Source organism: Plodia interpunctella, chromosome 13, assembly GCF_027563975.2.
Source record: "Plodia interpunctella isolate USDA-ARS_2022_Savannah chromosome 13, ilPloInte3.2, whole genome shotgun sequence".
Lineage (NCBI taxonomy): Eukaryota > Metazoa > Arthropoda > Insecta > Lepidoptera > Pyralidae > Plodia > Plodia interpunctella.
The window spans coordinates 1022995-1044982 of record NC_071306.1 but is presented as its reverse complement, the minus strand read 5'-3'; the positions used below and the strand labels follow the sequence as shown (position 1 = coordinate 1044982).

Sequence of the window (21988 nt, the reverse complement as noted above, 5' to 3'; positions counted from 1 at the left end):
TTCTTTAATCCACAGAATGTGAAAATCTCGAATCTTAAACTAATAGATTAAAAGATTAAAGTAATTAAATTAATGATCGTAAATGGTAATAAAACATTGAAAACAGCAAATAATTTTATCGCCATCATAAAAACCAAAGCGTCCGTAAAATGCATCGATGGTGTGTGATCTGTAATCACAGTTTACACCTGTTAATCATTTCACGATTCAGCTGCTGGAACATCAACATCTACTTCCACTTCCAGGTGCTATCTGGTGATCACCAGGTGCATACAATGGATAGTGTTCACGACAGCCACCGCTGAAGTGAAAGCTAAGCTCGCCTGAAAGAGTATGAGCCCAGGCTGCCATCCACCTAAAATGGGGTGATGCGGTGCGATGGTATCGAATTGCTGGTATAAAAAGAAACAGGACGGCGCGCCGCTGGTCAGAACGGCTTCAAACGTGAGTGATCGCGCACGTATCTACGCCTGCGCGTGCGCCTATTAACTATTACGCGAGTGCAGTGCTACCTGAAGGACGTCAGCTGATTTACATCGAATGGATTGATTTGTGAAGTGAGACGGTGTTTGGTTCATGGCTCAAAGGATAACTGAGTGATTTATTGGTATCTAACAAATAAGTGACAACTGTGACTATTTTATGGAACATCTTGCTGTAACAGATGTATTATAATGTATTAGTAACAGGAATCCAATTGACCCATCGGCCATCACCATAAAAGACAATAACAACAATCCACGGTCGACTAAATCGGTTGGCGCGCTTCCAGCTCGCATTCTTAGTGACGTAACATCCGCGAAGGGCCGTTCGGGATATGCTAATAAAAAACTCTCGCATAAAATTCGGGTATTACGCAAACGGGCGCTGGCAGCGTTCCCGGGCCGGCCACTACTCGGGTTACATCCACAAATAGACGCACGCGCAGCCGGTTTCGCATCTCCGATAGACTCTCGATTAACGTGTGCTGTGTTTCGCAGGAAGGCTCCAGGGCTGTGTTCTCGTGTCTCGACTAGCCCAAAAGTCTCGTTAGCCCTCCGAAATGCCGAAGCCCCAAGTTCAGGAGGGTGAGGACCCCGATCCAACCCCATACCTGTTCGTTTCTCTAGAACAGAAACGTATCGACCAGAGCAAGCCATACGATGGCAAGAAAGCATGCTGGGTTCCGGACGAAAAGGAGGGCTTCTTGCAGGGCGAGATTAAGGCCACCAAGGGTGACCTGGTGACCGTCAGCCTTCCTGGAGGCGAGGTAAACGATCATTTTTTATATGAGCAACATCCTTTAGACATAGAACATTTTTGAGAATCGATACATAAATAAACACTACATTCACACATTTGGATTTTTCAATTTACAGTTTACTACAAATATTTCTGAGATTTGTTGACATTTTAAAATTTTGGTTATTAAGTAATATCAGAGTTTGAATGAACCTTATAGAAAATTTAACACATATGCACATACATACACACATATAGTCATATTGAAAGTAACAATTGTTATCTGTTGTTAATTAATTCAACATGCATTAGCTACTCAAATATAATGATAAAATTAACTTAATTACCCAACCAATGGTTGTTAACAATCACTAAAGCTGAATATTAAATGAGCAGGAGAAGTCATATAAAAAGGAGCTCATCTCCCAAGTAAACCCGCCGAAATTCGAAAAAACTGAAGACATGGCGGATCTCACTTATCTGAATGACGCGGCTGTGCTTCACAATCTCCGACAACGATACTATGCGAAACTTATCTATGTAAGTTGGCGCCAATGCGCCTGTTCATTACATTATGACTAATGCAAATCTTTCTCCCGCAGACAAAAGACTTCAAGAAGGATGTTGTAGGTCAAGTCAACCCACCTAAGTACGAGAAATGCGAGGATATGTCCAACTTGACATACCTCAACGATGCTTCAGTCTTGTATAACTTGAAGCAAAGATATTACCATAAGCTTATCTACGTAAGTCGGGTGTAGGCCAGCGGGTGCAGAGTTGCAGTGTGCATGGTCGTCACCTCCCCTATCTCTCATCGTAGACACGTCTCTTTTGGATAGCTACCAAGTACTAAAGTGCAATACCTGCCCATGAACGGCGTAATTAAACTTGGATTGATTTCTCAATTCGATTATAAATAGAATATTGATTTGCTGAATCTATTTTGGTTGGTTATTTTCGTCGCTTAGATTATATCTTACGACATAAATCACCACAACTGAAATATAAACAGATTTTGACTTCAGTAACGTTAACTGTTAAAAGTTTTACACAAATCTTTCATCGTACAATTTCATAAGGAGTTTTATGATCGTCTTTGATGTCGGTCTCAATATAAATAGATGTTATTTCGGCCACTCGAATTGATACGCCGAATGAATTTATTACTAAGTCTAAATCAAACAAAATGTTTGTAATTAGTATATTTGGAAAGTTGATCCGTGGTAAATTTTATTTATTTATTTTTCCGTTTTTAATTTTAAGAAGAGATATGTGTCTACAAGTCCCAAAACCTTAAATCCTTACTGTAACTAAATCAATTCCTCTCAAAACCGTTCTTGAACCCATTACATAGGACAAGGCGGTGCCGACAGACAGCGGAGGAACTATTGTTTTAGATTAAATCCATGTTAGTTTAGAATTATTTATTTTAGTGTGTTATTTGATTGTTATTCTCCATGAACCTGGAAAGAAACTTTTGTTTATTATACCATGTTGACTAAAGGTATCATTACAATACCCAAACTCTAAATATTCTGCTTATTTATAGGACTTATGACGTCCGATACGTTTCTATAGACTAGTTATATTTTCCTCAGGAATCTCTATTACTAATTCGGAAATATATATCTTTATAATTTTGTTGAATATGAAAACTGATATCAGTAACTTATTTGACACCAAATTTATCGCCACTAATAGAGAATTCTGCAGGATTTATGCACGACGTAAAGTATCAATACAATACTCTCGTTGTGTTTGTGTGTTTTGATTTGCGTTATTTTTGTCATGATATTCATTGTTTTGACCCCTTTTCACAATTTTATCTGTCTCCCTAATACCTATTCCCTTAAACTTCGATATTTGATCTTTCCGATCTTATTTACAATTATTTCAATCGCAATTTTGTTACAATCCACAAAATCACAACGTTTCATATTTCAAACTGTCATTTTTAACTCGATCATTTCTTCAATATCCTCACCAACCTTTCCCATTCGAACCTTGAGTAGGTTCGTACCTCTCTTACTATCCAATACACTGCCAATATTAAACAAATCTAGTTGTTGTCTATCTCTAAAAATCCCTCCCTATCACCTTCTCAACGCCATCAGTATTTATCATTACTTTCTCATACCCAGAATTTAGACCAAAACTAATCTCAAAATCATCCAACAGACGTATTCGGGTCTCTTCTGTGTGGCCATCAACCCTTACAAGAGATACCCCGTGTACACGACCCGATGCGCCAAGCTCTACCGAGGCAAGCGTCGTTCGGAAGTGCCCCCCCACATCTTTGCCATTTCTGACGGTGCTTACGTTAACATGTTGACCAACCACGAGAATCAATCTATGTTGATTACGTAAGTTATTTTGATATTATCACATTTCTGATAGATAACAGTCAAATAGCTAGTTAACAGTCAAATGTTAATACAAATGAAGATAACATAAATTCTTAAAGTATAAATAATATAGAAATTAAAGTCTCAAAAAGATTATCTTCAATAGTAAATATGAAAAAAAAAACTCTACAGTTTAAAATTAATAATTGTATATTAGAGATGCATAAACACCTATGTAACCAGATTTATTGAAGTCTTTACTAAAGCAACACAATATCCAAACAGCGGTGAGTCTGGTGCCGGGAAGACTGAGAACACGAAGAAGGTAATTGCGTACTTCGCCACCGTCGGTGCGTCTCAGAAGAAGGACCCCAACCAGGAGAAGAAGGGATCCCTGGAGGACCAAGTCGTACAAACTAACCCTGTGCTTGAAGCCTTCGGTAACGCCAAGACTGTGCGTAACGACAACTCCTCGCGTTTCGTAAGTATTTGTTTTTATTTTACCTTTTACATCGCACATGTAGATGATATAATAGAATGTAAATTGAGGGCACCATATTTAATTTTGCATAAAATCAAATGGTCAGTAAAGTTGTTAATTAATAATTTAGAAATATTAAATTGAGAACAGCTACAATGGATGTTTAGAAATTAAAATTTTTCTTTTTCGAAATGTCAATACATTAGTAAAAGTAACAAAACAATCCAAAATACTAAAAATTTAGTCTAAATTTCGTATTGGCCTGTTTTTAATTTCTACGTTAGTTGTTTATGGTTATTATGTTAGTTTGTAATATTTAAAAAAAATCTAATTTGGAATATTATTAAACATCACTTTGTTGCCTCACCCAGGGTAAATTCATCCGTATCCACTTCGGCCCCTCTGGAAAACTGGCTGGTGCTGACATTGAGACCTGTAAGTACTTACAAAATAGTCGAATTTATATCTGAACACAACAAACTTTCAAAATTAATTTTGGGCATAACGTTATAAGTAACATTTTTAGAAAAATCGTACTCCATAAACTTCTGGACTTCAAATAGACTTACGTTTCGTATTGTACTCATTTTCTTTGCAAATAAAATTTTCATTCTTTCAATCTTGTGGTAATCAGTAGATTATTTTGGATTTTTTATTAAGCACAAATGCTATTTGTTCCAGATCTGCTGGAGAAGGCTCGTGTCATCTCTCAACAGGCTCTTGAACGTTCCTACCACATCTTCTACCAGATGATGTCTGGTTCCGTAGCTGGACTTAAAGGTTCGTTATACATACAAGCACCAACAAATCTTATAAAAAAATAGTAATTTGAATCGTTGTTTCCAGCTTTGATGAATTTAATTGACTTCGTAAGTTTTTTTTATTAGCTCAATACAATTTTTATACTTATTTCTATTAGTAAATTTAAGTAGGATTTCGAAGATTTTAAGTTTATCTTTTGTACCTAACATCAGAATAATTAGTTTGTTATCCTTCACAATATTCGTATTTTCTAAATTTTATAGCTGTGAGTGTTGATTAAATTTATAATGATTTATGTCAGCAGCACCAGACACCACACTCCACAGACACACACATAAACATTATTAACATAGTTTTCAATATTTAGAAATGTGTATGCTGTCAAACGACGTATATGACTATTACATCGTATCGCAAGGCAAAACTACCATTCCCAACGTAGATGATGGAGAGGAATGTACTTTGACTGACGTAAGTTCGTCCTTCCGAGACAAGGAGCCAACAGTTCCCTGGTGTTTGTTTCCCACCCAGTTGCTAGTCCGCTTGGAACCAGCTAGCCTCTGGGATCTAGCCGATGAACCGGCATGATGACAAACAGTTTTAGATTTCGACCCACTCAAACCTTTATGCATAGCATGTCTTCCTCTTTAGCAATGGTTTATCAATTATCAATTGTGACTGTAATTGATAACCGTTTTAGGAATCTGCCTTTTGTCCAACGATATCATGGACTACCACATTGTCTCCCAAGGCAAGACTGTCATTCCCGGCGTGGATGACGGCGAGGAAATGACTATTACCGACGTGAGTCCAGAACATGACTTACTGGCTCATTTTTCCATCTATCACTTTCGCTTTCTGCTTCGTTAGGGCTGACCTGAGCATCAGTCTATGCATGTGTATGTCAGATTGTGGCGATGTTTACAGAAATGACGATGCTAACCAACCGAATGTCGGACTATCCCATGATAAGTCAGGGGAAAACACGAATACCTGGAGTCAACGACGTTGAAGAGTTCGAACTGACGGTTGTAAGTTGCGAACTGCGCATGGAGCGTGCGTCGTGATTCCGATATCCGTGAATTGGATTATTTCGAGCCAAATTTCTGACCTATACATGACATGCCCGCTCCTTGCAAGAGTTCAAAAAGCGGTTTTGCACAGGTTTTATTCACGGATATAGACCATCCCCCCGGCCTGCACAAGCACACCCCATGTCGACTAATATACGTGTAGACACGACTCAGACAGATAGGATTTCAGGTTTCGAAGGAGAAAGATTGAGTTAATATTGATAATTTATCAACAGAAATGTGTTTGTTGTCTAACGACATCCACGATTACTATAACGTCGCCCAGGGTAAGATCACTATCCCCAACGTCGATGACGGCGAAGAATGTACTTTAACTGATGTAAGTTTTAAATAATTGAGAATCTGGATGGAGTGACCCACCGAAGTGGCTGTGAGGCGCACACTTCATCATTGTTGATCACCCAACTCCAAACAGTGTTTTAGTGTACGGAAACCATTATATGTGATTAATGGTCGACCAAAGAGATTAGCTCATGTATGTTTTAGTTATAGGCCAAAACCGTAAACTTGAAGGCACTTGAAACTCCCATGATTATTAGAAATATACGTTTAAGTCGTATGTATATACGATGCCACCCCTAGCACAAAATCAGAATTTTTATGACCTGTGCACCTTTTTGAAAAAGAACGTAAAGTAAGCGCTAACACGCTAACGCAGTTCATATTTCTTTGTGCTAACTAACTCAACTAATATTAGTTCTTATGTAAATTCCGTAAGTATTTTCACGTACTTTGTTGCATTTGTTACTGTATTCTGCTCTTTTTGTATCAAATTACTATTCTTAATTATTAATATTTGTCATATTACTGTAATGTTAAAATTAATTTAGCAAAAAATCTCTATGTTTGCTAAAAACCAAATTTATTTTGTGTCCACATTCCACTGTATGATTCTAATCGATATTTGATATTTTAGAAAGCCTTCGACATCCTGGGTTTCACCCAAGAAGAGAAGGACAATGTATACAAGATCACCGCCGCCGTCATGCACATGGGTAGCATGAAGTTCAAGCAGAGGGGTCGTGAGGAGCAGGCTGAGGCTGACGGTACCGAGGCAAGTATATTATTCCACTTATTATACTAATGTGATATTAAGATAGATTAGTACTATGGATCCAAACGAACACATCTGATTCAGTCTAGACCAGAGTTTCATTAAGACTAATAAATTGTTAAAATGCCTTAAACACACATGAAGAATAAGAGGCCATTAGGAAGACGCTATTTAAATTCACAATTTTCAGAATGCGGAAAATGATCAATGATTTATAAACTGGGGATTCAATTATAAACTGGGGAGTAGTGTTATATATCTTAAAAACTGAAAAAATTGCGAAAAAATATCAACACTCACGTTTTCATGAACGACATTATCTTCTTTCCAGGATGGTGAGAAGGTCGCCAAGCTTCTCGGTGTCGACTGCCAGGACTTGTACAAGAACTTGTTGAAGCCCCGCATCAAGGTCGGAAACGAGTTCGTAACCCAGGGTCGTAACAAGGACCAGGTCACGAACTCCGTCGGTGCTCTTTGCAAGGGTATCTTCGATCGTCTCTTCAAGTGGCTCGTCAAGAAGTGTAACGAGACTCTGGACACCAAGCAGAAGAGGCAGCACTTCATCGGTGTACTGGATATTGCTGGTTTCGAGATCTTCGACGTGAGTATTCGTGGTGGGACTTAGGCCAGTTCAAGCTACTTACATCAAACTACTATTCAAATCTTAATGAATATATTGCGCGGCTGTATCCGGTCTTTTTAAAGTTATTAATCATTATATTTTTAAATAATCATTACTTAATATTCAAATAGTTTATGAAGGTTTTTTAATACTTATAAGATCTCTCTTATAATTAAAAAAAAAAAACTCCATTAAATTAATCATAAGAATGCAACAGTTTTCAAAAGAAAACATTACGCATAAAGTGTAACTATTGAGTGTACTTTTATTCCATATTTTTTATAGACTTAAATGAAAATTAAGCTTGAAGATAACTTGACTGGACTGACCATTTTTCATTCAAAAACCGTGGAACATATTTTTAACATATTTATTTTTCAGGAATTAGATATAAGATGAAGAAGTAATTAGTAGAATAGACTTATATAAAATTGCCACTATTATGATATTAATAATAATTTATTCCTTAGTACAATGGCTTTGAACAACTTTGCATTAACTTCACAAACGAGAAACTCCAACAATTCTTCAATCACCACATGTTTGTGTTGGAGCAAGAGGAGTACACCAGGGAAGGCATTCATTGGGAATTCATTGACTTTGGGATGGATTTGTTGGCCTGCATAGATCTTATCGAGAAGGTATACCGAGTGTGAACAACCCTCGGTTGGACACATCTAGCGCCCTCTGTGTAGCTCCATGTGTTAGATCATTAGCTTCAACTATATCCTCGCTGACTAATTTATGGTTATCTAGCATAGATTGTATCTAACTGTTTTTCCTATCCATTTATGTGGGTTCTCTATATTTTGTAAAAGTACAACGGTTTCGAGCAACTCTGCATTAACTTCACCAATGAGAAGCTGCAGCAGTTCTTTAACCACCACATGTTCGTACTTGAGCAAGAAGAGTACAAGAAAGAGGGCATCAACTGGGCCTTCATCGATTTCGGAATGGACTTGCTCGCTTGTATCGATCTGATCGAGAAGGTAAATGTCGAACGGGTATAACTCACACCCGTCGACGCTGGGGCTCTCAAGACGGGATGTTACATGCACAAATCATTACGACCACTCGATCAGAGATAGGTCTCTCCCAGGTGATAGGGTCCTACTGAATTGTGGAACGAAATCCACAACAGTACTTACCTTTTATCCCTAACTTAACCTTCCTTACCTCCCTGCAGTTCAACGGTTTTGAGCAACTCTGCATTAACTTCACCAACGAGAAACTCCAGCAATTCTTTAACCATCACATGTTCGTACTAGAACAAGAAGAATACCATCGTGAAGGCATCGAATGGACTTTCATTGATTTTGGCATGGATCTCCAAAATTGCATTGACCTTATAGAAAAGGTAGATGGCGAAAATGCAACAATGAACGCTTGCAACTCGCCAAGGAGTCCTCGAATAACGTCCTAACCATCCATCATTCATTTATCCATACTTGATTTTATTTTTTAAGTAGTACTTACAAATTTCTATTTTTATACTGACAAGACATTATTCGAGCGACAAATCAATGCTGTGTGCTCATTCTGTTTCTTGTTACTCTATCGTGTGTTACACTCTATGTTTTACTTGTTACACTAAACATACGCACACAAACTTAAGCACTTTTTGTTATTTGAAGCTCAACAAACGTGTTCGATTTCATGTTTCAATGCAGATGAACGGGTTTAATCAACTGTGTGTTAACTTTACCAACGAAAAGTTGCAACAATATTTTAATCATTTTATGTTTGTGCTCGAACAAGAGGAATATGAAAGGGAAGGGATCCAATGGACCTTCATAGATTTTGGTATGGATCTACAACCGACAATAGATTTGTTAGAAAAGGTATTAGAGATATTTTATGGCTTGAAGCGTAGGACCGCGATATAAGAAGCTTCAGGCTGAAAAAATCAAGCCTGCGAACGCAAATCATATTATTTTGGCTGCTACCCTCGCTGTCGTAATGCGTAGTAGCAAAAGCAAGCTTAGGCAAACACGCAAAAGCAAGAAATGCTATGCATATCTCTTGTAAAGTACGATTCCTCAGCTATTTATTTAATGTAAATTTCTAGATCCACCGCCTGCACAAAACCACACAGTAATTTCTATAACAACATTAGGCAGTAAATATATAGTTTTTCACTAACTAAATATTAAATTGCAGTACATAAAATAAGGAAAAAATAGGCTAGAATACAATGCAATAACAAAACACACGCACGCATAATACACTGTAAATGCTACAAACACATTTATCGTACGCATGTCGCTTCATTCACTAATGCATAACAAATTTAATAGCAAAGTTTTGCTAATAAGAATCCCTGTTATTTCAATAGTTTTCAAAATTATAGCATAAAGTAAATTTGCTAATAACATTCCCTGTATTTTAATTGTTATAAAATTAGTTTTATGGGATTTTATTCTTTTAATATCAATTTCAAATATCGTATTTTTTATTAATTTATTACAAGCATTGCATTTGGCATTGTACGTTTTCGCTTAAATTAGACTCATTTTGGCAACTAACAAATTCGTGTTCTAATCTCTCCGGTCCGGTTTCAGCCCATGGGTATCCTCTCCATCCTTGAGGAAGAGTCTATGTTCCCCAAAGCCACCGATCAGACCTTCGTTGAGAAGTTGAACAACAACCACTTGGGCAAGTCTGCTCCCTTCCTGAAGCCCAAGCCCCCCAAGCCTGGTTGCCAAGCCGCCCACTTCGCTATTGGTCACTACGCCGGTAATGTGAGTATCAGAAACTTATCCTACGTTGATTCTTCACGAACTTTAGAAAACATTATTGAAACAATTCCTTCGTACAACGTTTAATCATTCAATCTTGGCGACCTCGGTGGCGCAGTGGTAAAGTGCTTGCTTCGGTTCGATCTCCGGTCGTCGCGTCATAATTCATCTATCTCAACAACACTACCTTGGTTGAATAGGTCGGCTACAACATCACTGGGTGGCTTGAGAAGAACAAGGATCCCCTTAACGACACCGTCGTAGACCAGTTCAAGAAGGGACAAAACAAACTGATGATTGAGATCTTCGCTGACCATCCTGGTCAGTCCGGAGATGCTGGCGCTGGTGGTGGTGGCAAGGGTACGTATCATACCATCACTAGGTCTATAATTCTATTGACACTTAATTGAATTTTTAAAATAGCCAAATATAATTTAAGCCCTTAGAAATACATACGTAAAAGTGACAGTGTCCAGGTGTGAGCTGAAACTACGTCTGTAAACATACAAATACTATGAAAGGATACATGGTATGTGCCACAATCACACGCATTCTATCACCAAATTTCATCATGGAACCTACACCATAGTCACAACTATACTTCTGGGACTTTGGTTCATTTGTGTTAACCACCTGAAAACTTACAATTTGTCACTTTGTCTACTTCAACGTGACAAATCATTAGATGCGTTTAGACTCATGTCGACGCATCTATTGTAATACCTCCTTTTTATAACACTAATCGAATTTATCAAGCTGATTACACCAGATCAGCAAATTAATTCGAAACCTTCTTGTGACACTTTCATCTTACAAAATAGGCGCTGGTGGCAAGCGCGCCAAGGGTTCTGCCTTCCAGACCGTATCATCACTCTACAGGGTAAACAGGATATCAAGCAATTCGCTTCTGTGTACCAAACGGCTTACTGTTCGTCTATCAACGCTTCTGGCTGGCTCCTCTACTGAATTCCCGATAGCATTATCCATAACCTTTTAACATTAGACATTTGATGTTATCGGTTCATTGAATACTTTTGAGGAGCCACCGTTTCACGCTTTCATATTAATCATTATCGTCCGTGTCAGCGTATGTATTACGGCAGCTCATGTCGGCGCTATTTGATGTAAAGTTTGTTCTGAATGGCAATCTCCAGTGTCAGCTATGTGATCGTCCTCAAACTAATCATTGCTTGTTAATGTATATCCATAGGCGGTCGCGGTAAGAAGGGTGGTGGTTTCGCTACTGTCTCCTCTGCTTACAAGGTTCATAGACATTTTTATTGTAAATGTTGGTTTTCTATCACCCGATTGTGTAGACAACTACTTGGATGTAGATCTACAATGATGTTATTATTGTAGCTTTACCTGTTTGGTAGATATTAATTTTACTATAGACATCACAATGTAGTAGTGACGTTACGTAGATACTTCTAACACGTAACGCACTCTCATATCATTTTATAGTTTCAGCACCGTTTTTACAGGCACAGCTGCAAAGTAGTTTTGAATTAATTGGGAAAATTAAGTTTACAGTTAACTTATTGGCTATAAAAATTTGTAATATATGGACATGAAATGGACAATAACAGAAGCCAGGATTAACTTGGTTGCTGCGCCATTTGGCTAGCTCTGATATTTGAAAATCATCTGTTACTCAATTTGTATGATAATATCTACCTCTTTAGTAAAAAAAGAATCAACAAGTTTGATAACGGATTTGTGAATGTAAAAATTAACAAAGAAAAAGAAAAATATTTTGAAAGTCCTACAAACGTCCTGTTTATAATTTCGCTACTTTTGCTGCTGGTAATACTAAGCTTCTGTGTGTTTGATGTTTAACGTTTTGTTTTTTTTTTAAATCACAATCAGTATTTTCCTCGACAGTGTGTCTATCATCTTCAATTTGACCATCTGTATTTATATCATTGGTGTGTTCATCATAATCAGATTATTTCTAAGTTAAGACGTAGAAATAACCTGTTATCCAAAAAATGCCATGTTTTTTTTATATTACGCTTTGATAATTACGCAAAAACTAAAGTAATCCTTGTTTTAATATTATACAAATATTCACAGGAACAACTTAACAACTTGATGACGACTTTGAGGTCTACTCAGCCTCACTTCGTACGTTGTATCATCCCCAACGAGTTGAAGCAGCCTGGTAAGTCAACAAACATTTTCATATTTCCTTAATCTTTTGAAACTTTATACTTGCTGCAGGTGTATAACTTTCCAAAACGTTTTTATTGGACGTAAAATTTGCCACTTTCAGAGCTCCCGTACTTTGCTTTTTGTCTATAGTTGTATCATGTTGTGTTTCTGCTTCCTAGGTCTCATTGACTCCCACCTTGTGATGCACCAGCTGACCTGTAACGGTGTGCTTGAGGGTATCCGTATTTGCCGTAAAGGTTTCCCCAACAGAATGGTCTACCCTGACTTCAAGCTCCGGTAAGATTTCCAAAACAATTTCTACCTCAACAATATTTATACGAAGTAGTTTATCTATAACCGGGTTATTTCCAGAAGTTTCAAATTTAAAAAGTATTTACATTGATATGACAACATTATTAAAACGGTCATCTAATCATAAAATTTATTAGGTTTACATAATCAAGATTAATATATTTGAAAACTACTTTATTTTTGTTACTAAGTCTAAACAAAATTCTTGACTTTTGAATTCTGGAGCGGTTTAATTTTAGGCGCTGCAGCTGACTTCTTTGACGTCATACAGCCGTCCAGTCATCCATTACTATGAGTAACACTTTCTAAAAGTATTTTGATGTGGCTGAATCCATTCCTACTTAGCAATGGAGTAGTAAAACATTAGATTTGTTACATTTTTGTGGCGAATAATTTTAAGACCGGTTAATCAGCTGTTTTTATTTATTTTAACAAACAGTTACATGATTCTTGCTCCTGCCATCATGACTTCCGAAAAAGATCCCAAAGAGGCAGCTAGAAAGTGTTTGGAGTCGGTTGAACTCGACCCCGAAAGTTATCGTATTGGTCATACAAAGGCAAGGAATAGCAATCGATATCACCCACCAGTGATTTCCGCATGAGATAGATTACCTTATGTTATAGACACTCTAAAGAATAGAGTTGATTTAATCCTTTCCACAGTAAAATCACAATCATTGTTGATTTAAGGTTTTGGCAGCACTTTGTCAATAATCGATATGCCCCTAAATATCCAATGTACTATATGGACACTTATGAAATCTGTGTTTATCACCTTTGGAAATTTCTAACACATGTAGTTTATTTAGATGTAATAGGTACTCGTGTATTAGAAATTTCGTTTATCCAGAACCCTTGTTTATCCAAGTATTTAGTTTACTAAATTTTATTTGACCAATCCCTCATTGTGTGCCCATATATTTTGATAATGTAGCTACAAGATCCTGGCCCCTCAAGCTGTGGACAAGGAAACTGACCCTAAGAAAATCGCCCAAGCCATCCTGGACGCGACGGGTCTGGATGTCGAGTCTTACCGTCTGGGTCATACCAAGGCATGTCCCGATCCGATTGAGTAGTTAGCCGTTTGAACGTGACCTGTAAAGCGTAAAATGCTTTGTCAAATTATTATATCACCTTTAAAGACTGGTGGAATAATTTGATCGTTGAAACATTTTGCAGCTTACCCCTAAAGAGCCCAAGCTACATCGGCTCTGGTTTGTTTTCCTTTATCCTATCTATCCCTGTACAACAACACATTGTTATCATATTTCCGTGTGCTTCTAAACGCAGATACAAAATTCTGTGCCCGAACCTCATCAAAGAACCGATAACAGCACAGAAAGCAACCGAGAAAATTCTCGAAAACACCGGCTTGGATTCGGAGTCTTTCAGACTAGGAAAGACGAAGGTAGCCACAGCATGCCTATACACAACACCAACTAACTATTTATTCTATGCACGACAGTAATAATTTTCCGCTTTCCGATGAAGCTGCATTCTTCCCCACTTTCATAACTGAATGTGTGTAAGTGTTACTAACAGTTGTTATAAATATTTCTTGTTACTATTGTATGTGTATTATATATTTATTGTACTATTTTGTATCCGTCCTGATTTTGGATTGTGATTCTTGTCATATGTAAGTATTTTATTCATTTTATGAATTTTGATGTTTTTTAGGTATATATATATATAGTTATTATTTATTAAAAATAACAAATGTACATTGATTAGCGAAATATTTAGTTGATATCTAATTCTAATACTTTAAGCTATGCAAAAACTAGCCATAATTTCAAAAGCAATTAGAGCATCATCATCTATAACGTCAATATTTTTTGCTAAAGGTAATTGGATGAAAATAGAGACTTCCACATAGTCTTCAGCTCGCGTTCTAATACTCAATCAATGAACAGGTGTTCTTCCGTGCCGGTGTCCTGGGTCAGATGGAAGAGTTGCGTGACGACAGGTTGTCCAAGATTGTGTCTTGGCTCCAGGCCTACATCCGTGGTTACCTGTCCCGTAAGGAGTTCAAGAAGTTGCAGGAACAGAGGTATGGTCTTGTCTCATTTATTATTGATTGTGTCTTAAAGTTTGAACTTCATTTTTTGAAAAATTTTTAGCAAACTGATAATGCCTTTTAGTTGTAAATATTTTATTTATTTTAAATTGTGTTCACAGTGTTTTGATAACTACTTCATCAATTTTTTTCTTTCAAAAACATTGTTAGGGTTATTTATCAAAGCAAACTCTGGAAACAAATCTTTAATCCAGGGTCGCTCTCCAAGTTGTCCAGCGCAACTTGCGCAAATACCTGCAACTCCGCACCTGGCCCTGGTGGAAACTGTGGCAGAAGGTCAAGCCCCTCCTCAACGTCACCCGTATCGAGGACCAAATCGAGGTAAGCATCTTTCATCGACAGTTACCTGATTAAAATGATTAAGTGCTCTGACCCAATATACACTGCGTACCGTGATTCAGGGGTACGCAAATAGATTCAACCGCGCCCACCTGGCGGTTACGTGACACCGCACCTGCCGCGTCCATTTCTGGATTCCTCCCCCCTCCAGCCGCTTTTTCCTTACACAATATTAATGCGGGGGCGATAATATCGCGCCCGCTGGAAAACTCCAGCGCTCAGTAGCGGAGCGGTCGGCGCGCGCGAACCCTTCCTGCTCTCACGAACGACCCAATTCTTCAGTTATTTCATGCGTATTGATGGTGTAGATTAAATAGTTAATGATGGCGGCGGCAATTCACGTGTCGGAATGGGGTGGCGTTATGACTAACAGTGCCGACGTGTTGCAGGAATTGGAAAAGAAGGCCGCGAAGGCACAGGAGGCGTTCGAAAAGGAGGAAAAACTTCGCAAGGAGCTGGAGGCCCTCAACGCCAAGCTGCTTGAGGAGAAGACCCTGCTGCTGTCCAACCTCGAGGGAGAGAAGGGCTCTCTCTCGGAGTTCCAGGACCGCGCCGCCAAGCTCCAGGCGCAGAAGGCTGACCTCGAGTCGCAACTCAGGGTATGTACCAACCCTTGATTTAAAAGTTTTATTTTATTTAAATTTTGTCACATAAAATAAACGAATATATCTACGCTGATTTATAGGACAGTTTCCGGTTTGACTGATATTTTGACGACATATTTTTAAGACAGCGTAGTTCGCTAATTGATAGCATCAATTAATCATGCAACTAATGGGAGTTAATTAATTTAAATAAATTTGTCTGAAATTTAGTTTAAAAATACAAAATTACCTAGTTTCAGTTAAATAAATAACAGGATACAGTGTTGCAAATTACTTCACCGCGGGGTTTGGTCGATGTGTTTCTTTAAATAAACACAAGTTTGTTTATGTATTGGGAATAGTTTGAGGAGTTAAAAATACTTCGTCTGCTGCCTGTGCGGTTTTATTGCAAGACATTAATTGCTAATATGTGCTGACGGACAGCATGCATACCTGTTCAGATGCGGTTTAGGATTTAAAACTTTACTACATTGAGTCTTTTTATCGTAGGACACCCAAGACCGCCTGACCCAGGAGGAGGATGCCCGCAACCAGCTCTTCCAAGCCAAGAAGAAGTTGGAGCAGGAAGTATCCGGCTTGAAGAAGGACATCGAGGACCTCGAATTGAGCGTCCAGAAGTCCGAACAGGACAAGGCCACCAAGGACCACCAGATCCGCAACTTGAACGACGAGATCGCCCACCAGGATGAACTCATCAACAAGCTCAACAAGGAAAAGAAAATGCAGGGTGAATCCAGCCAGAAGACCTCTGAAGAACTCCAGGCTGCCGAGGACAAGGTCAACCACCTCAACAAAGTTAAGCAGAAGTTGGAGCAGACTCTTGACGAGTTGGAAGACTCTCTTGAGCGCGAGAAGAAACTGCGTGGTGATGTTGAGAAGCAGAGGAGGAAGGTTGAGGGCGACCTTAAGCTTACCCAGGAGGCTGTCGCCGACCTCGAACGCAACAAGAAGGAACTCGAGCAGACCATCCAGCGCAAGGACAAGGAAATTTCTTCCCTCACCGCCAAGCTGGAGGACGAGCAATCCCTTGTCAGCAAGCTGCAGAAGCAGATCAAGGAACTACAGGCCCGCATCGAAGAACTCGAGGAAGAGGTCGAATCCGAACGCCAGGCTCGCGCTAAGGCAGAGAAGCAGCGTGCCGACCTCGCCCGCGAGCTCGAAGAGTTGGGTGAGCGCCTGGAGGAAGCCGGTGGCGCCACCTCAGCTCAGATCGAGCTCAACAAGAAGCGTGAGGCTGAGCTCAGCAAACTCCGCCGCGACCTGGAGGAGGCCAACATCCAGCATGAGTCCACCCTCGCCAACCTCCGCAAGAAGCACAACGATGCTGTTGCCGAGATGGGAGAGCAGCTCGACCAGCTCAACAAGCTCAAGGCTAAGTAAGTTCATTTCTATATGTGGTAGCAAATTTACAAATTGTGGAACAACTCTATTAGTTTAAAAATAAAATGTAGATAACTATTACGCCTAAACAATTGAATTGACTATTTGGAAGTCGCAAAATGAAGCCATAAGAGCCGCATCAAAATTTAATTCACAACAGTCTAATAGATCTAGAATTATTACTTATCAATGATGCAAAATCCAGGGCAGAGCATGACCGTGCGTCTTGCTACAACGAACTTAACAACACCCGCGCCGCTGTCGATCAAGTCGCGAGGGAAAAGGTAACATGTCTACTGTAGAGGCATGTGCCGCCTGGGGTGACCCTTGCATGCACCCTTACTACTGGACAATACAACACAGTACTGTACATGATCCCAAAAACCCTAAGATTCCGAAAAAGTTGTTCGGGTTTCGACAGTTTCTCAAATGCAATCCAAATTGAAGGTGTTTGCTGATTACTAAATTATTTTTGTGGTCTATCCAGGGCTGAGAAAGAGCGCTCTCAATACTTTAGCGAGGTCAATGACCTTCGCGCTGGGGTCGACCACTTGTCCAACGAAAAGGTATAAATGGATAATGTGCCAAACGTCATTGGAAATCGCTTCGCTTTCGCAGATAGATGGAAAGGAAAACACAGAACATCTACACGGATCATATTGACATATATTTTTAAACAAATAACAAATTTCATATACAGAGATATATATTAGCATAGAAGCTAAAGGCTGTGCGTTACTTACTCCGTGTTTATTAACATTTATTTAATTTTAATGTAAAACGCATGAGAAATTAACAAAAAGGACTAGGACACAAAAAATTATAACTTAATAAACTGCGTGTGAATTTAAATCTAACTAGACATTCTTATTTAGATCATTCATACACATCGATATTATTTTATCATCTAATTTCTGAACACTCCAATAATATCAAATTCGCAATTTTAACTATTATAATATTTTTATTAGCTTTGAAATTATCATGAATTTTAGCACCTTTGTAACATCTATTCCTAGTTGATGTGAAGTATAATATATATACGTTCATTTGTCATTTATTATTATATCATTAACCCACTGAGCCGTCACCATAGTGTTAAGGTCCACCTAAGGTACCTTATATTTTTTGGTAAATAAAATTCATCTTCAAGTCAAATTGAATGTAATTTTTTTTCGGCCAGTATCGTTAACCTTTTTAATTTTTAGGCTGCCCAAGAGAAGATCGTCAAGCAACTGCAACACCAGCTCAACGAGGTCCAGAGCAAGGCTGATGAGGCCAACCGCACCCTCAACGACCTGGACGCCGCCAAGAAGAAGCTGTCCATTGAGAACTCCGACCTGCTCCGCCAATTGGAGGAGGCCGAATCCCAGGTGTCTCAGCTGTCCAAGATCAAGGTGTCGCTCACCACACAGCTGGAGGACACCAAGAGGCTCGCCGACGAGGAGGCCAGGGTAAGATTGTTACTGAAATTTAATTTTCGCTGTTAAATATTGAAGTTCTGGTAATATCTGATACAAATTTATAAATTTATACCTTAACGTGAGTTTTCTTTTAAGATCTTGTCAATTTTTATAGTTTAGAATATTAATATTAACTAAACAACTGTTAGCTATTTACCATTGTTAACCTCTTATATTATTGTAATATTATCAATATTGTCAACAGGAACGCGCCACCCTTCTTGGCAAGTTCCGCAACCTGGAGCACGACCTGGACAACATCCGCGAACAGGTCGAGGAGGAAGCCGAGGGCAAGGCTGACCTTCAACGCCAACTGTCCAAGGCCAACGCCGAGGCCCAACTGTGGCGCTCCAAGTACGAGTCCGAGGGCGTCGCCCGCTCCGAGGAGCTCGAGGAGGCCAAGCGCAAGCTCCAGGCCCGTCTCGCCGAGGCCGAGGAGACCATCGAATCACTCAACCAGAAGGTTGTTGCCCTCGAGAAGACCAAGCAGCGCCTCGCCACCGAAGTCGAGGACCTGCAACTCGAGGTTGACCGTGCCACCGCTATTGCCAATGCTGCTGAGAAGAAGCAGAAGGCGTTCGACAAGATCATTGGCGAATGGAAACTCAAGGTCGACGATCTCGCCGCCGAGCTTGACGCCAGCCAGAAGGAATGCCGCAACTACTCCACCGAATTGTTCCGCCTCAAGGGTGCCTACGAGGAGGGACAGGAACAGCTCGAGGCTGTCCGCCGCGAGAACAAGAACCTCGCCGACGAAGTCAAGGACTTGCTTGACCAGATCGGCGAAGGTGGTCGCAACATCCACGAAATCGAGAAGGCCAGGAAGCGCCTTGAGGCCGAGAAAGACGAGCTCCAGGCTGCCCTTGAGGAAGCCGAGGCTGCCCTCGAACAGGAGGAGAACAAGGTCCTGCGTGCTCAGCTTGAGCTGTCCCAGGTCAGACAGGAGATCGACAGGCGCATCCAGGAGAAAGAAGAGGAATTCGAGAACACCCGCAAAAACCACCAGCGCGCTCTCGACTCCATGCAGGCTTCCCTCGAAGCCGAGGCTAAGGGCAAGGCTGAGGCCCTTCGCATGAAGAAGAAGCTCGAAGCCGACATCAACGAGCTCGAAATCGCTCTCGACCACGCCAACAAGGCTAACGCTGAGGCCCAGAAGAACATCAAACGCTACCAGGCTCAGATCAAGGACCTCCAGACCGCCCTTGAGGAGGAACAGCGCGCCCGTGACGATGCCCGCGAACAGCTCGGCATCTCTGAACGTCGTGCCAATGCTCTTCAGAACGAGCTCGAGGAGTCCAGAACTCTCCTGGAACAGGCCGACCGTGCCCGTCGCCAGGCTGAACAGGAACTTGGCGATGCTCACGAACAGCTCAACGAACTTTCCGCCCAGAACGCTTCCCTGTCTGCCGCCAAGAGGAAACTCGAATCCGAATTGCAGACACTGCACTCCGACCTGGACGAGCTCCTCAACGAGGCTAAGAACTCTGAGGAGAAGGCTAAGAAGGCCATGGTTGACGCCGCTCGTCTCGCCGATGAGCTCCGCGCCGAACAGGAACACGCCCAGACACAGGAGAAACTCCGCAAGGCCCTTGAGCAACAAATCAAGGAACTGCAGGTCAGACTGGATGAGGCTGAAGCAAACGCCCTTAAGGGAGGCAAGAAGGCCATCCAGAAGCTCGAACAGAGGGTAAGAGAGCTCGAGAACGAGCTCGACGGTGAACAGAGGAGGCACGCGGACGCACAGAAGAACCTGCGCAAGGCCGAGAGGCGCATCAAGGAGCTGACCTTCCAGGCTGAGGAAGACCGCAAAAACCACGAGCGTATGCAAGACCTGGTCGACAAACTGCAACAGAAGATCAAGACCTACAAGAGGCAGATCGAAGAGGCAGAAGAAATCGCCGCCCTCAACTTGGCTAAGTTCCGCAAGGCACAGCAGGAGTTGGAAGAGGCTGAAGAGAGGGCAGACCTGGCTGAACAGGCCATCAGCAAATTCCGTGGCAAGGGACGCGCAGGATCCGCGGCGAGAGGAGTCAGTCCGGCGGTAAGTTTCCATTTTTAATAAAATCAGTGTTTTTCATCTTCTATCTTCATCTAACTAAACAGTTCATTTCTTTCGTTCAGGCGTCCGTTAAAGGGCGTCCCTAAGTCAGCACTGGAGTTCTATGTAAGTTGGCAACTCTCGTTGCGTCCCCTAGAGCACCTGGAACAGTGCTGATCCCATTTATATCGCCAATGTAGATTAGCGCCTTATAAATATTCCCTACTACACGGCCCTTAGATATTGGATTGACTTTACTCCCAGGCATGGTTCCTGCATGTCGTATAAATCGTGCCATATTTTATCTGTTCTAGAACTTTTAAATACCTATTACCTATGTTATCTAAGTTACTTTTAAATGTTGATTTAAAACTAACTTCACTTTCATTTCTATTTCCAATTCTTTATTTTTTTTTTAACCAGATATTTTTAAATCCTCTAGAACAGATTTTAATGTGGCTAAAAAATATATTTTGTCATGATTGTAATATACATTTTCGTTTGCAGCCCCAGCGCACGCGCCCCACGCTCGCAGACGCCCTGGGCACCTTCCCACCTAGGTTCGACCTGGCGCCCGAAGATTTCTAAACGTTCCACAAACAAAAACGGACTGTACAGATTTTTCGTTGAAATGTAACTTAATTTTTTTATAAGCAGTTGAATGTTACGAAAGCGTGAAACGAGAAACTGTAATTTTTTTTTAAACCACAAAAAAATATACACTCTAGTGATCTAATCTTTTTACGAAAGGCTATTTTGTAACTTGTTGATATTTATTTATATTTATTATTTATTAACGTGGTATGTACCATGTGAGGGGGGGAGGGGTTGGCTCGCGCCGAAGCCGCTAGTTCAACCGAGACACGCCCCCCACCCCCGCACCGGCGCCGGCGTGCGCCTATCCCTCTCTCACTTCTTTTGCCATCTAATAAAGCGATATCGTTGTCATAAAATACTAAAATTGAAATTTTATTGTTATCCTCACACAAACCTGAAAAATTATTCAATTTATTTATACTTAAAATATTATTGCAACTCTTCTTAATTTCTTCATTCTTCTTATTTAAAACACAAGAGAAGTTGATCTATTGTAGCAATGGTGGCCAGTGATCGAATGTTCACAGATTCGAATCCTACTCGAGCACTATGAATCTATATACTAATAACACTCAACGGCCCACAATAGCACTAAGTTTGTATCGCGGGTCTGATGTATACAACAGATACTGGCACAACACACCCAGAACCGCAGACAAATATTTGTGATCACAGGTACAAATATATAGACATATTTGACAGC

General features: G+C 40.2%; 1 protein-coding gene across 50 annotated transcripts; it reads left to right on the top strand.

Moving 5' to 3' along the window:
* Nucleotides 1-425: 425 nt before the first annotated feature.
* On the top strand, nucleotides 426-21649 carry Mhc (Myosin heavy chain). 50 transcript variants are annotated; one of them, XM_064436342.1, is made up of 26 exons: nucleotides 426-444; nucleotides 981-1249; nucleotides 1824-1967; nucleotides 3400-3584; nucleotides 3852-4047; nucleotides 4419-4482; nucleotides 4729-4827; nucleotides 5177-5280; nucleotides 6820-6957; nucleotides 7289-7558; nucleotides 8398-8568; nucleotides 10141-10320; nucleotides 10518-10677; nucleotides 11528-11580; nucleotides 12394-12481; nucleotides 12651-12768; nucleotides 13718-13835; nucleotides 14700-14836; nucleotides 15058-15184; nucleotides 15592-15801; nucleotides 16297-17183; nucleotides 17675-17753; nucleotides 18396-18641; nucleotides 18856-20691; nucleotides 20772-20814; nucleotides 21196-21649. In XM_064436342.1, exons 2-25 carry the CDS (start codon nucleotides 1043-1045, stop codon nucleotides 20793-20795), a joined length of 5841 nt encoding a protein of 1946 aa, XP_064292412.1. In that variant the 5' UTR covers nucleotides 426-444; nucleotides 981-1042; the 3' UTR covers nucleotides 20796-20814; nucleotides 21196-21649. The 50 variants fall into 50 exon arrangements, with proteins under 50 accessions (XP_064292412.1, XP_064292404.1, XP_064292402.1 ...); XM_064436334.1 differs by lacking the exons at nucleotides 5177-5280; nucleotides 8398-8568; nucleotides 11528-11580; nucleotides 20772-20814 and adding exons at nucleotides 5510-5613; nucleotides 8766-8936; nucleotides 11139-11197; XM_064436332.1 differs by lacking the exons at nucleotides 5177-5280; nucleotides 8398-8568; nucleotides 11528-11580; nucleotides 20772-20814 and adding exons at nucleotides 5510-5613; nucleotides 8050-8220; nucleotides 11139-11197.
* Nucleotides 21650-21988: the final 339 nt, after the last annotated feature.

Coding starts and splice junctions, on each gene's coding strand:
- Mhc (XM_064436334.1), top strand. CDS start 1,043: ATGCCGAAGCCCCAAGTTCAGGAGGGTGAGGACCCCGATCCAACCCCA. Junction 5,614..6,819: donor AGGAAATGACTATTACCGAC/GTGAGTCCAGAA, acceptor TTGATATTTTAG/AAAGCCTTCGACATCCTGGG. Junction 20,692..21,195: donor CGAGAGGAGTCAGTCCGGCG/GTAAGTTTCCAT, acceptor TTTCGTTTGCAG/CCCCAGCGCACGCGCCCCAC.